This window comes from Nomascus leucogenys, chromosome 21 (genome assembly GCF_006542625.1).
Source record: "Nomascus leucogenys isolate Asia chromosome 21, Asia_NLE_v1, whole genome shotgun sequence".
Classification (NCBI taxonomy): domain Eukaryota; kingdom Metazoa; phylum Chordata; class Mammalia; order Primates; family Hylobatidae; genus Nomascus; species Nomascus leucogenys.
In genome coordinates, this window is record NC_044401.1 from 67,583,255 (window position 1) to 67,596,043 (window position 12,789).

At 36.8% G+C, this 12,789-nt stretch overlaps 1 protein-coding gene across 1 annotated transcript in view; it reads left to right on the forward strand.

Moving 5' to 3' along the window:
* Window positions 1-12,789, forward strand: part of SHQ1 (SHQ1, H/ACA ribonucleoprotein assembly factor) — a 104,759-nt gene that overhangs the window by 25,125 nt on the left and 66,845 nt on the right. The window contains exons 7-9 of the mRNA XM_030801568.1: window positions 6,454-6,612; window positions 8,729-8,781; window positions 11,382-11,505. Coding sequence (XP_030657428.1) covers window positions 6,454-6,612; window positions 8,729-8,781; window positions 11,382-11,505 — 336 coding nt within the window. The remainder of the gene's footprint in view (window positions 1-6,453; window positions 6,613-8,728; window positions 8,782-11,381; window positions 11,506-12,789) is intronic.

Consider the following 12,789-nt stretch of genomic DNA (forward strand, 5'->3'; position numbering starts at 1 on the left):
TATTTTTTAAAACGTAAATTTAGGGATATTATCACACAGGACATTTGTAGTTTCTCAATGACCTGCTTAAGAGGTATGAACATTCTTCTTTGGTAAGGACATTTGAGTATTAGTAACGGGGGGAAAAGATCCAGGTGGGAAAAGACCTAGATGGACATGATATTACCAGCTTCTCTAAGTGCAGTGCAGCATTGATATATTAAGACTATACGTTAGAAATATAACATTTGCAGACAGATCAAGAAGGGAACACCCATGTTTTCTGTCACACTGATTTGGCTTTTATTTACATACTAAAAATAAAATTTCAGTGTTTAAATGGAACGAATACACATAAATGTACATTCTGAAGAGTATTAAATGGAATATAGACTCTTCCCACCCCAAGTTCTTCTTCCCAGAAGTAATCACTATTAGCAATCTTGGGATATTTTAAAAATATATATTCCCACATCTAAGCAGTTGCTTTAAGAAATGTCTCCACATAGACTCATGTATACCCGGTTCATACCTTGTTTTCAATTTATAGTGTGTGTTGCACATCTTCCGTATTAGTATGTAGAGATCTACCTGAAGCTTTTCATGATTACATAGTATCCTGTTGGATATTTTTTTCATGATTGATGGATATTCGGGCTGTTTACTACTGGTGGACATTTGGGTGACTTCCTGTTTTCTGCAGTTGCAAATAATATATATAGTGGCCTTCTTTGACCACTCATTCTGAAGTAGCTACAGGGTCTCTAATGCATCACAGTTTTTTATTTTCTGCATATCAATGAAATAGCCTGTTATCTGCTATTTTTTCAGTGTCTAGTATAGTGCCTGTTATATAAAGATACTCAGTAAATATCTATAAATATTGTAATAAATGTTTTTATGGTTAAGTTTTATTAAAGTTTAGGTGAGTTCTACCATATCAAAAAATTGCTACTATAATACTGTAGAAAATAGAGGACTAGCTTTATTGCATAACAAAAGCCCATTATAGTGACTCTTGTTATAGATTTATTGTCGTTTTCAACAAATCTTGACTTTTATATTTGAGTTTAAGCAGCTTTCAGAAACTTCTCACGTTACGTGTATATAGACAAATTTTCAGGTATAAGATTGCTAACACGATATAGATAGTTAATTGTAAATGCTAGGTAGATCTGGTCATGAAGTTTGAACAAACTTAAATCATCAAGTGTATCAACTGGTTTGAGTCAGTTTCCCTAATTTTAGCACAAGTATTTTAATGAGGTGGTGTGGGAGAAAATTGATGGTTGCGTAGTTGAGTTTTCTGTCCACCAGGGTGAGCTAGTTGCCCTAAAAATCAGGAGAAGGCGTTCCCTTTGATTTAAATTGTAACTTGCTCTACTTTGATAAACTGTAGCTTGTTCTCAGTCCAGTTTTCTGTGTCAGCAATGCTGTTAGTCTTCTCTGTGTAATTTTAGCAGGAGATCAAGCCACTCAGTCCTTTTAACCACCTGCCCTCCTGACCCTTCATCTGACCCACGGCTGATAGCCAGGCTGGTGCATCAGGAACAGTCATAGTCTGCAAAGCCATTATGGTGATTCATTCTAAAAACCACCTTTAAAATTAGGCAGGACATGTGATCTAAGGTAGAAGAACTTGAGCTTTGTGTCGAACAGAGTGTCTCTTCTAATAATACCAAGTATAAGATATAAACTAAATCTAGGCTTGGGGTTGGACTTCTTGTTCCACCACATGCTCGCGATATGCTCTTGCACCTTTGGGTTGCTGTGGAAATGCTGTACCTACCTCAGAGTTGTCCTGAGATTGAATGAAACGATGTATTTAAAATCCTGTAAATGTTAGAAATTATTATTGTAGAGTAAAATCAGTCACAGGAGAGCCAGGAGTTGGATGGTTTCTCTGTGAAATTACAATTTTTATACATTTAGAAAGCTTTAAGGGAAAGTTCCTTGTTAACAAGATTTCTCTCTCATTTAAAAAATCCTGGTTCAAATATTTGGGGCACTCAGAATTGGAGGAAGTGTGTTGAGCCGGGATAAAATATGAGGGAAAAGAAATAAACCAAGAAATAAACATCACAGTTTTCTGCTTACCTGTGGTGCATGCTGCTGTACCTTTTCTCCTCTTCCTCTTTGTTCTTTGCCTCTATGGCCTTCTTCCTCTTTGTGTCATAGCGTGGGCTATTGTCTGTTTAACACCTCCTCATCAGGTGTCGCCAGGCAGATACAACAGTGCAGGTGAGGGGTGTACCTTTGATTCTGTATCATAAAATATTAACCTAGATTGCTTTGAATTCCAGATAAGCCTTAGGTGGTGAACTTTGCTCCCTCTTTTTCTCCCTTGGTTGTAATTCTTGTCATTTTCATCATAGCCCTGAGTTACAACAGGGAGACTTTTCTCCAGCTTTGTAGTGATCCAGATTTTCCTCCCCAAAGGCTTGTAAATGGAAGTGTTAAACGCTGTGCTTCCCCTGAGCTGTGGTTTCATGAGGATGAACTCACCGCATTTCCCATGTTGTCTTTCGGTGGTTAATCTGAAGCTCCAGAGTCTTGGCACGTTATTGCTTGTTATGACACCACATAACATTTATAGTCAATGAACTTCCTAGCAGGGACATCCTGTTTGGCACCAGTGAGCCCTTCAGTGTTTGTAGAGATAACTGTCAGTGTCAACTTTGAAAGTTGTAGCACTGCAGGGCGACCCATTTAGGCTGAAGGTTTGAATGCAGCACAATTTTTTCTGGTTCCCTTGATCTGGTTCCAGTGAATGTACAATGTAATAGACAGATGTGCGTTACTCTGAGAGCATTGAGATTCTTTGTGATTTAATTGTTGACCCAGATAAGAGGGATGTTTGGGAGGGGGATTTAGAGAGGAAGGGAGGATTTAAAAGTAACAAAATTAGAAAATATTTGGAAGAGAAAAGTGACTACCTTGCAGACATCTTTCATTCTGATAGTCCCTTTGCAGCCTTCAGACATATTGGTGGGGTTTTTGATGTTGGGAGGTGGTCCTCGGCCATTTGCTTCAATGCTAGGGCACCAGTTTCCTCCTCAAATGTATTGAGAGTTCAGCTGACTTTTGTTTCACTGGAGATTACTTTTAAAAGTATAATTAACCAAAACATCATGAACTACATAGCAAAGCTGCTTTGTAGTGTAGCTAAGTCATACAAATGCTTGACAAATGTTACTCATGGTGGCAATCATCCAAGCATTGTTGGCACTTCATCTGTAGTTATTTCCAGTACTGCTGCTAGGTTAGACTTGATTGTGTGCAAACTTCCCCTAAGTTCCCCTTTGGGTGATATGATTTACAGCTCTAATAAAAAAGGCCTTAGGGAGCTCAGACTTTTGGTTTCTCTCATGATTTCCTGGTTTGTTGTTATTGTTATTTATCTTCTCTGATATCTTTGCTTGAATTTCAGAATTTAAATGCATTTGTGTATTATTAATGAAGTAGGCCACAGTGGAACTTACAAATGCTCAGTAAAAGGTGGAAGTGTTTTAGGGAAAGTCTAGCAGCTCCTAGTATCCAAGAATTCAGAAGAATAATTCAAGTAGCTTTTTCTTCTGTGCACAGTTATTGAAAATGACTAATGTAGAAACACAGGTGGATAACGTAACGTTAGAACCTACATTGCCTAGGTCAACTTTTATAAATGGTTAAACGTCGATAGGTATGATTACCTAAAAATGAAGGCATAAATATGTAGAGAGTTGACATGTTGCTAAATAGTTTCTGGGCATGCTTACTTTGTGATTGAGAATTATGTGGGAGCAGCAGTCTTTATTAGTCAACTAGGATATAAAGACTTTTCTCTAGTCGGATATCATGAACACCTGAACACCTGGCATTTTCCCATTAGCTAAATTAATGAACATCTCAAAGACCATACCTAAGAGAATACTGTCTCTAACCTTCCTGCTAAATACAAGGAGTCTTAAAATATTTTGTCAGGTATGCTTTCTTCCTGCAGTGAGTATATTCCTTCATGCCATTTCCTTAAATCAAATTGCTTAAAATGAACTGAGAGCTTTTATTTAAATTAAGGAATCTTCAGATGTGTCCTCCAATGAGGCAGTCAACACTCAGTTTATCTGTCTTATTAATTAAATCCAGTAAATTTTAAATTAAACACAGTTGACCCTTGAACAAAACATGTTTGAAATGCATAGGTCTGCTTATATGGGGATTTTATTTTGCCTCTGCCACCCCGAGATAGCAAAACCAACCCTTCCTCTTCCTCTTTTTCCTCAGCCTACTCAATATGAAGACCAGGATGAGGACCTTTATTTATGATGCTGTACCTCCGCTTAATGGATAATAAATTTAATCTTAAAGAGACTTTATGTACAATTCAAGGATTGGGGAAACCTTAACTAAAGCTATAAATCCAGAATCTTGTCTTAAAAAAAAAATGTACATCTTTGACTACATGAAAAATAAATGTTTCAATGGCACATGGTACCATAAACAAAGTCAGTAGCAATATGGTAGCTTTGGAAAGATGATTAGGGTTTATGTCTGTAATATACAGGATTCTTAATTTGACAAGACAAGCCATCCAATAGAAAAAAACTGGACACAACACATTCGCATGGGTACTCATAAGAGTGCAAATCCAGATTGCCTAGAAACCGAGGAGCTAGTGCTTAAAGTTGAGCAATTGGAGAAATACTAAGTGAAATAACAATGATGAGTCACTGTTTTAGTTTTCTCTTGCTGCATAACAAATTATCACAAACTTCACACAGTGTACGTTCATGGTCTCAGTTTCCATGAGTCAGAAGTTGGGCCAGGCTTAGCTGGGTCCACTGTGTAAGGTCTTGCAAGGCTGTAGCCAAAGATATCCATCTTATTTTTTTAAAAAACAGAAGTTGGAGGCTGTGTTCTTTCCTGGAGCTCAAGGTCTTCTTCCAGTCTCACATGATTGTTGGCAGAATTTAGTTCCTTGCAGATATAGAACTGAGGCCCCTACTTTGTTGCTGGCTGTTAGCTGGGGGCCACTCTTAGATCTTAGAGGCCTCTACAGGTCCCTGCCACATAGCCTTCTCACAGGCTCTCTCACTTCACCATGTGACATCTTATTTCTTCAAAACTAGCAGGCGAGTCCCTGGCTTTGGTCTGCTAATAATGGAATGTAATCATGGAAATGACTGTCCCATTGCCTTGGCCGTATTTTGTTGAACAGAGGCAGGTCACAAGCTCCATCCCCCATAGTGATATGACTCATTGGAGGTCATCTTAGAATTCTGCCTACTATACTCAATTTATTAACCTGGAAATGATTGTAAAAATGCTATTACATTTCTTGCCAGGGGGAGGTGGGAGGTATGTGTAGGAAGAGGAACTTCTATTCATGACTGTGAGAAAGGAGAGTTATTGTAGCCTTTAAGTAAAATATCTTTGTAAAACAGATACTTTTTTAACCCAGTCAATCCAGTCTTGAGAGTCTGCTTTATGGAAATAAAGCCTCTAATATCCAAGGACATAGGATAAGGATATTTATTGCAGCATTATTGGCAGTGGCAGAAAAGTAGAAGCAAAGTGAGTGCTCATCAGTAGGGGGAGTGGTTGGATAGAGCATGGTACGTTTTGGAATATTATACTCCTTTAGAAAAATTAGTTACACACCAGTTGACTTTTAGGGATTTGCCAGAGGTATTGTTGAGTGAGAAGGGCTAGATGGAGAAAAATGACCTAGTTATTTGGGTTGAGGGAGGGCATAGGAAGTATAAACTCCCTAGTAGGTATGCTTGTGCGTCTGTGCATGATTAGATGTCTAGAGAAAACTATCGAATAATATATACTAGATATTCAGTGTGTGAGAAGCTGTTGAAGAATATTCAGGTGGAGAGAGGGTGCCAAGCAGAAGAAAAGGAACTGTGTTGTAAATAAACGGTCTCTTCCCACAAGTCTAATGTATGTGATGTGGTCATATGTAAAACTTGATTCATATGGTAAACAATATGAGATTTTAACGGATTAATTTGAATTGAAATTTAATCTAATTTAGTTTAATTTAATTTAAATTTAACAATTTTAATTGATTAGTGTCTGGGAATATTCCTATTTCTTGGTATAGAACTTTCAAAATGGATGATGAATATTTTCAGTGTGCTTTATTTAGCACTTTCTGTTGTCAAAATGTATTATCTTAATTTTAAAGTCAGTAACTGGCATTCAGACGCCTTAAGTACAGAACAGTGTAGCAAAAAAGGGAGAGTCGGGAACTAAGGAATAGGTATTATTTAGAAAAATCTTCTTTATTCAGCCCTATTAGGATTTGAGCAGACTCATAGCTCTTACTAAAACTGTGAAGTCTACTTATTTATATATCCGTAGTTAAGTAGAAATAACTTTTATTTCAGTTTCTATAATCAAAATTCTAATTTTGACAAATCTTCCACATTGGGGGTTTTACAAAACTGAATGAAACATCTAATTTTTAAATGCGTTTTCTTCTAGTGTCTTTTTCTGAAGAAGAGAAATATCAGCTACGAAAATTTGTCAATAAATCTTATCTGCTGGACAGGAGAGCCTGTCGTCAAGTGTACTACAGTTTGATTGATATCCTTCTGGCATATTGCTATGAAACCCGTGTCACTGAAGGAGAGAAGAATGTAAGTGGGTGTATGTGTGCGTGTTGCCATAGATGACTGTGCTGAGTAAACTGCATTAAAGCATCAGTGTTTCTCATCTAGAGTAGAACTGGTGGTGATTAGTTATTCAGGGGATGCCCCCAGCAGAGTTGCATGTGTGTGGTGGTGGTGGTGGGTACCCACATGCAATCATACATTACTTAGTTGGTCTTTTTTTTTTTTTTTTTTCGAGACGGAGTCTTGCTCTGTCACCCAGGCTGGAGTGCAGTGGCGCAATCTCGGCTCACTACAAGCTCCGCCTCCCGGGTTCACGCCATTCTCCTGCCTCAGCCTCTCCGAGTAGCTGGGACTACAGGCGCCCGCCACCACGCCTGGCTAATTTTTTTGTATTTTCAGTAGAGACGGGGTTTCACTGTGGTCTCGATTTCCTGACCTCGTGATCTGCCCGCCTCGGCCTCCCAAAGTGCTGGGATTACAAGCGTGAGCCAACGCGCCCGGCCCTTAGTTGGTCTTTTTCACTTTTCTCTTGGCATTAGTTTCTGCAAAAATAGCAGAGTAAGGAAGTTTAAGGGAGTGAAGCTGAGAGTAGAGAGGAAGGCTGCTCTGAGCTCTCATCTCTTTTAGGCCAGAGAAATGCTCTGTCACATGACACTTCACATTGGCAAGGGGGTAAAATGCCATACCCATTTATATTCTTTCTCTCAGCCAGAAGTCAGCAGATGCAAAATATGGCATTTTACAAAAGAAAGAAATCTTAGTATTTACCTGCAAGTGTCCCTCAATTCATAGAGTATGTGTACTCTGAAAAATTATATGTAAATCAGATTTTTTAAAACCTGAATTATATCTTTTTTTTTGCTATTTCAAGGCATCATATTATATAAGTAAATCCTTTTGTAAATTATTTCTTAATCTGTTAAAAAATAATATAGACTTTGTTGTATCTCTTCTTAAACCATGTTTGATTTTGTAAATGAAGAGCTAAACTTCCTTTTCACCTGTACCATTGATTGTATATTTAGAAAGGCTGGAAACCAAAAAAAAAAAACAGCCTTTCTAGTTAGTGTGGCCCTGCAGCTGTTTATAATTGTCCTTGCACAAAAGGTTATTTTTGATCTGAGCATAGCTTTCCTTTTTTGAATTACACAAATAATTCACATATAAAGGAAAATATACACATGAAGAAAATAATTAAGATTTCCTGTAATTTTAGTCATCAGAAATAACCGCTGTTACATGGCGATGTATCTATTTCCAATCTTCTTGCAGTGTGCATGTGTGTCTATATTGTGTGTATTTACCTTAGGTCCTAACGTATATACTATTTAACCTGCTTTTTTCCCTTGACATTATAGCACTAGGATGCTATTAGAGTTAGAATTTTCTGTGTACCAATTTTTTTGTTGTCATGATTCTGAAAATTTCTAGGGTGACTCTTGACGTTTGTGTCTGACTCCAAGATGACTATTAATTGTGTTAAGAGCATAATATATCTGAAAATACTTTTTGTTTTCACTCATCTTTTAAAGCTACTGTAATTGGAGAAAATGTTTTCTTTGACCAAAAAGTGCTTCATATTAAATCTTGAAAAGATGAGTGTTTAGGTATATTTGAAAAAATTTACCATTTTTTATTCTTGTATTTGTGTATTTGAAATCATGAAGTCTTACAACTTGAGACGTTCCCTAGAATGTACTTATTCTCACCAGTATTCTCTGAAAGATCAAATTTTCTAGCAGCTTCTTAAGTGCCACAGGTAATACTTCAACATTATCTTTGATTCCTTTGATAGATTATTTATGGATTGTTTGGGAGGCATGTAACTTAGTGGAAAAAGGACAGAAATTGAGCAGGGATTACTTTAACTTTTCGTTTCAAAACCCCTGGTTATTTGTTCTTGTGTTCTGGTACTCTTATCAGTAGAAAAGTTTTATTTTCGAAAATCCCAAGGAAAGTAAACAGAAACTTCCCACTGAGAGTCTCTGCATCAGCAAAATAATTATTTTTCTATAGTTGTGAACACTTCTTAGTTCTCATATGTCAGTGATGCTCAGACACTGGTTGAATAAGAATTTGTTTGGTCTATTTAAATGACTTTACCTCTAATGTGATGGTACTCTTTTCTCCAAAACAAATAAAAGTTGAATCTGCATGGAATATCAGGAAACTGAGTCCAACACTATGCTGGTTTGAGGTATGATTTCCAGTTGCAATTGTTTAGAGTTTGTTGTTCAGGAAGTTATTTTTGTTGTTTTTACATCATTTGGGGTAATTCAAGCAATTCCTTGAATTTTTAAAAGTAGAAGCTCTGTTGTACAAGTTTTTTTTCCATCTTTTTAATAAAATTCTGATAATGAAATCAGGTAGAGTATTTTCGAAGCTGGGGGAGGGAAACACACTTTGGAGAGAGGATGGAGACATGGTTTGTTGGGAAAAAATATGGGGCAGAGTGAGAGGTGTGTTTGTAAGTTGGCATGTATTGGAGCTTGAAACTCAAAGATGGAAGCAAACCTAGGTGATAAGTGACTGTCAGGGTCTATGCTAAGAATACACACACACACACACACACACACACACACACACGCACACAAAAAATAATGTTTTTTCTATTTTTTTAAATATATATTTGTATATGTAAAAAAACCTCACCTATTCTCAATATGTCTGTGAGGTAAGTATTGCAGGTTTGACAGGTGAGGAAACTTAGATCATATAGCTTAAATCTCTTAGGTCCTACATTTCAAATGTAGTCTGGTTGCATTTGATAACTCTTTTAGTATAGTAGTAATTGTTTCTGTTTTCTGAAAAATAGTTGTGCAGGTCTCACCAAAAATACCAAAGATATCTTTAAATTTGTAAGTTTTTAACAAACTTGTGCATCAAAACAGTAATTAAAAGCAGAAACTTTAAAAAAGTATCAAGATTATATCATCAGTTAACCAGTATTTTTTAAGTTGTAAAATCAAGGTTGTTTCATTGACGTCACTTTGTTGAAATAATAGGTAAGATGTAAGCAGGAACCGAAGCACTTACTTCATATAGAATCTTACTACTCCAAAAATGGTTCAAGGACCAACAACCTGACCAGCAGCTTCAGCTGGGAGCTCATTAGAAAGACAGAATTTCATCCCACCTCACACTCACTGAATCAGAACCAGAATTTGTAGCAAGATCTCTAGGGAGTTTGTATGCATATTGACGATGAAAAGTGCTGCTCTCTAGGCTTCATTGGAGTTCCTCATGTTGCCATGATCAGCATATAATAGAGGAATCGGTTTCTGTGTTAGCATTTATTAATATGTTGAAAGTAGTTGGTGACTGGATAATTTTGTAGTATAGTTATTAAAAATCTACATGAAAATTCACCTATTTATGATTTTTAAGTTCCTAATTCTCTTTAAATTATGTCAAATACTAAGTGTTCTTAATCAAATTTATCATAGTTTTAAGGATTAATGTACATGTAAATTATCTTTCTCCCTTGGTTTTAATTTTTAAGTTTTACGTATGGTTTACATTTTTTATACTTTGTTTATCAAAAAACAATTTTGTGGAAATTTTCTGTTGTCTAGTGTTTTTAGTAAGTTTTGAATTGCTAATGTTATCAGTTTGATACCATTCAAGATAAAAGATCTTTTTTCCTAGAAATCAGTTTGATAAGCAAAAGCAAATTACTTAAGTAAATGTCTTGTATTACCCATGTCCAGTGCAAAAAAAAAAAAGAAAAAAAGAGGAGAGGAAACTGAACATACTCTACTAAAGAGTTCTATGTATATTTTTATTTTTAATTTTATTTTTTTGAGACGGAGTCTTGCTCTGTCACCCAGGCTGGAGTGCAGTGGCACGATCTTGGCTCACTGCAAGCTCCACCTCCTGGGTTCATGCCATCTCCTGCCTCAGCCTCCCCAGTAGCTGGGACTACAGGCACCCGCCACCATGCCCAGCTGATTTTGTATTTTTAGTAGAGATGGGGTTTCACCGTGTTAGCCAGGATGGTCTCGATTTCCTGGCCTTGTGATCCATCTGTCTTGGCCTCCCAGAGTGCTGAGATTATAGGCGTGAGCCATTGTGCCTGGCCTTTTTTTTTTTTTTTTTTTTGAGATGGAGTCTCACTCTATTGTCCAGGCTGGAGTGCAGCAGCACAATCTTGACTCACTGCAGCCTCTGTCTCCCAGGTTCGAGCTATTCTCTGCTTCACCCTCCTGAGTAGCTGGGATTACAGCTGATTGACACCACACCTGGCTAATTTTGGTATTTTTAGTAGAGACGGGGTTTCGCCATGTTGGCCAGGCAGGTCTTGAACTCCTGACCTCAGGGGATCCACCCGCCTGGAGTCCCAAAGTGCTTTACAGCCATGAGCCACTGTTCCCGGTGAGTTCTACATTTTTGATCTGTGCCATCTTGAATAGCCTTAGCTGACAAAAACATGAAATGTAAATTATATTCAAATATCCTTTATGTGCATCTGTGTTTTGTTAATGCAAAATATCCTTTATGTGCATCTGTGTTTTAGATTCTTATTTGTAATCTTTAGGACTTTATTTAAAAGCTTTCTTGTGACATTTGTGATGTATTGATAGTGTGAGAAATTAGAAAAACTAAGATTCTGTTTTATTATAAAGTATACAAAAACAATCTTATTTCATGGTTTTATGTTTCTCTTCTACTTGGCTTCACAATGATCCGAACTTACAGCTTTTAAATGAGAAAAGCTTCCTATTTCATTGTGTACATAATGAAATGTCTGTGTAACATTTTATGGAAATGACTGCTTATTAAAATGACACTTCACAGACTTGGACTAACGTTCATGATATCATGGTGTCTTTTGGAAGAAGGGTGTTGTGTTACCCACTCTATCGCCATTTCAAGCTGGTGATGAAGGCCTACAGGGACACTATAAAGATATTGCAACTGGGTAAGATATTATTGTGCTTGCAAATTTGGGAGGGAAAAAGTTGTAAGTTTTTAGTCTGTGAAGATATAATAATGATTTTTGCTTTTTTTCTGTGTATAAATAAGTAATGAAAAATGAATCCAACCACTTTTAAAGTATAAAATTCTTGTGTATAAGATATATGTAGATAAGTAATTGCATAGAGGCATAATAAAAATTCTTCTCCGAGAGGAGTAAGGAAGGTAAACAGAGAAGGCACACATAGTATCGCAAACCATTTTACATTATAATAGCTTGCATCATTCAGTATTTCTTGGCTGTCTATAATCTTCTAGGCTCTATGGTGGGACTGTGAGTCTAATAATAAAGAAGGTAGAAAAGTTCCCTGCTCTGTTGAAGTTTACAGTTTTGTCAGACAGATGATGGGTAAGTAAGCAATTCCAAAGAGAGAGTAAAAAGTACTCTGCTGGGAGAAGTCCAGGGATCGTTTAGGAAGGGACGTGTAACCTAGATTTGGCATGTCAAGAAAGATTTTCCAACAAAAAGCTCAGCTACTCTGAGCACTTTTGACTTGCTAAATTCAACCTGAAAAGACAAACACTTGTTAGCTTCAAGGATGTGGAAAATTCTGGGCTCTGAAACAAATTCGAAAGTGCCCATAATATCATCATTAGAGTAAGTATATAATTTTCAAGATAATGACTTTGAAGGGGGGCAACATCCATTTGTATGTATTAGTTCTGGCACAGTTATTTAAAAGTCACTTTTTGTACTTTATGGTCATTTCTTATATTCTCCCCCTGGGGAGACTCATCATTCCTTTTTCCTTAGATAAAAGTGTTTCTGGGAGCTTGGTTTTCAGACTTCAGAATAAGAAGGGGAAAGAAAGGAAGTTCTTCCTTCTACCTCCAGGTGACTTGACTGGCCTGAAGAAGAGAATCACATCTCAAATGTTTTGTCCCACCTCGAGGTGTACTTTGCCTTCTGCATAACCTGTAGTCTTTTTGCCCTGGTGGTGGGGATGGGGGAGGAAAATCATGTTTGAAGTAGATTATTTTAAAGTAGACAATAATTGTAAAAATGAATCATGGTTAGATGAAAGATGCCTTTTTATTCATCCAGTTGGTTTAGACTAGCTGTATTTTATTTTGAAGGATTGTTGATTATAGGATAAAAGAGCTATCATTGAGAAATCTATCTTCTTTAACTTAACAGTGGGAAACAAACTGCTTTGTTTTTTCATGTGTTATTTCTTCTTGCCTTCCATCCAAGATATTTTTTGAATTGCTAAACGTACCTTGGAAA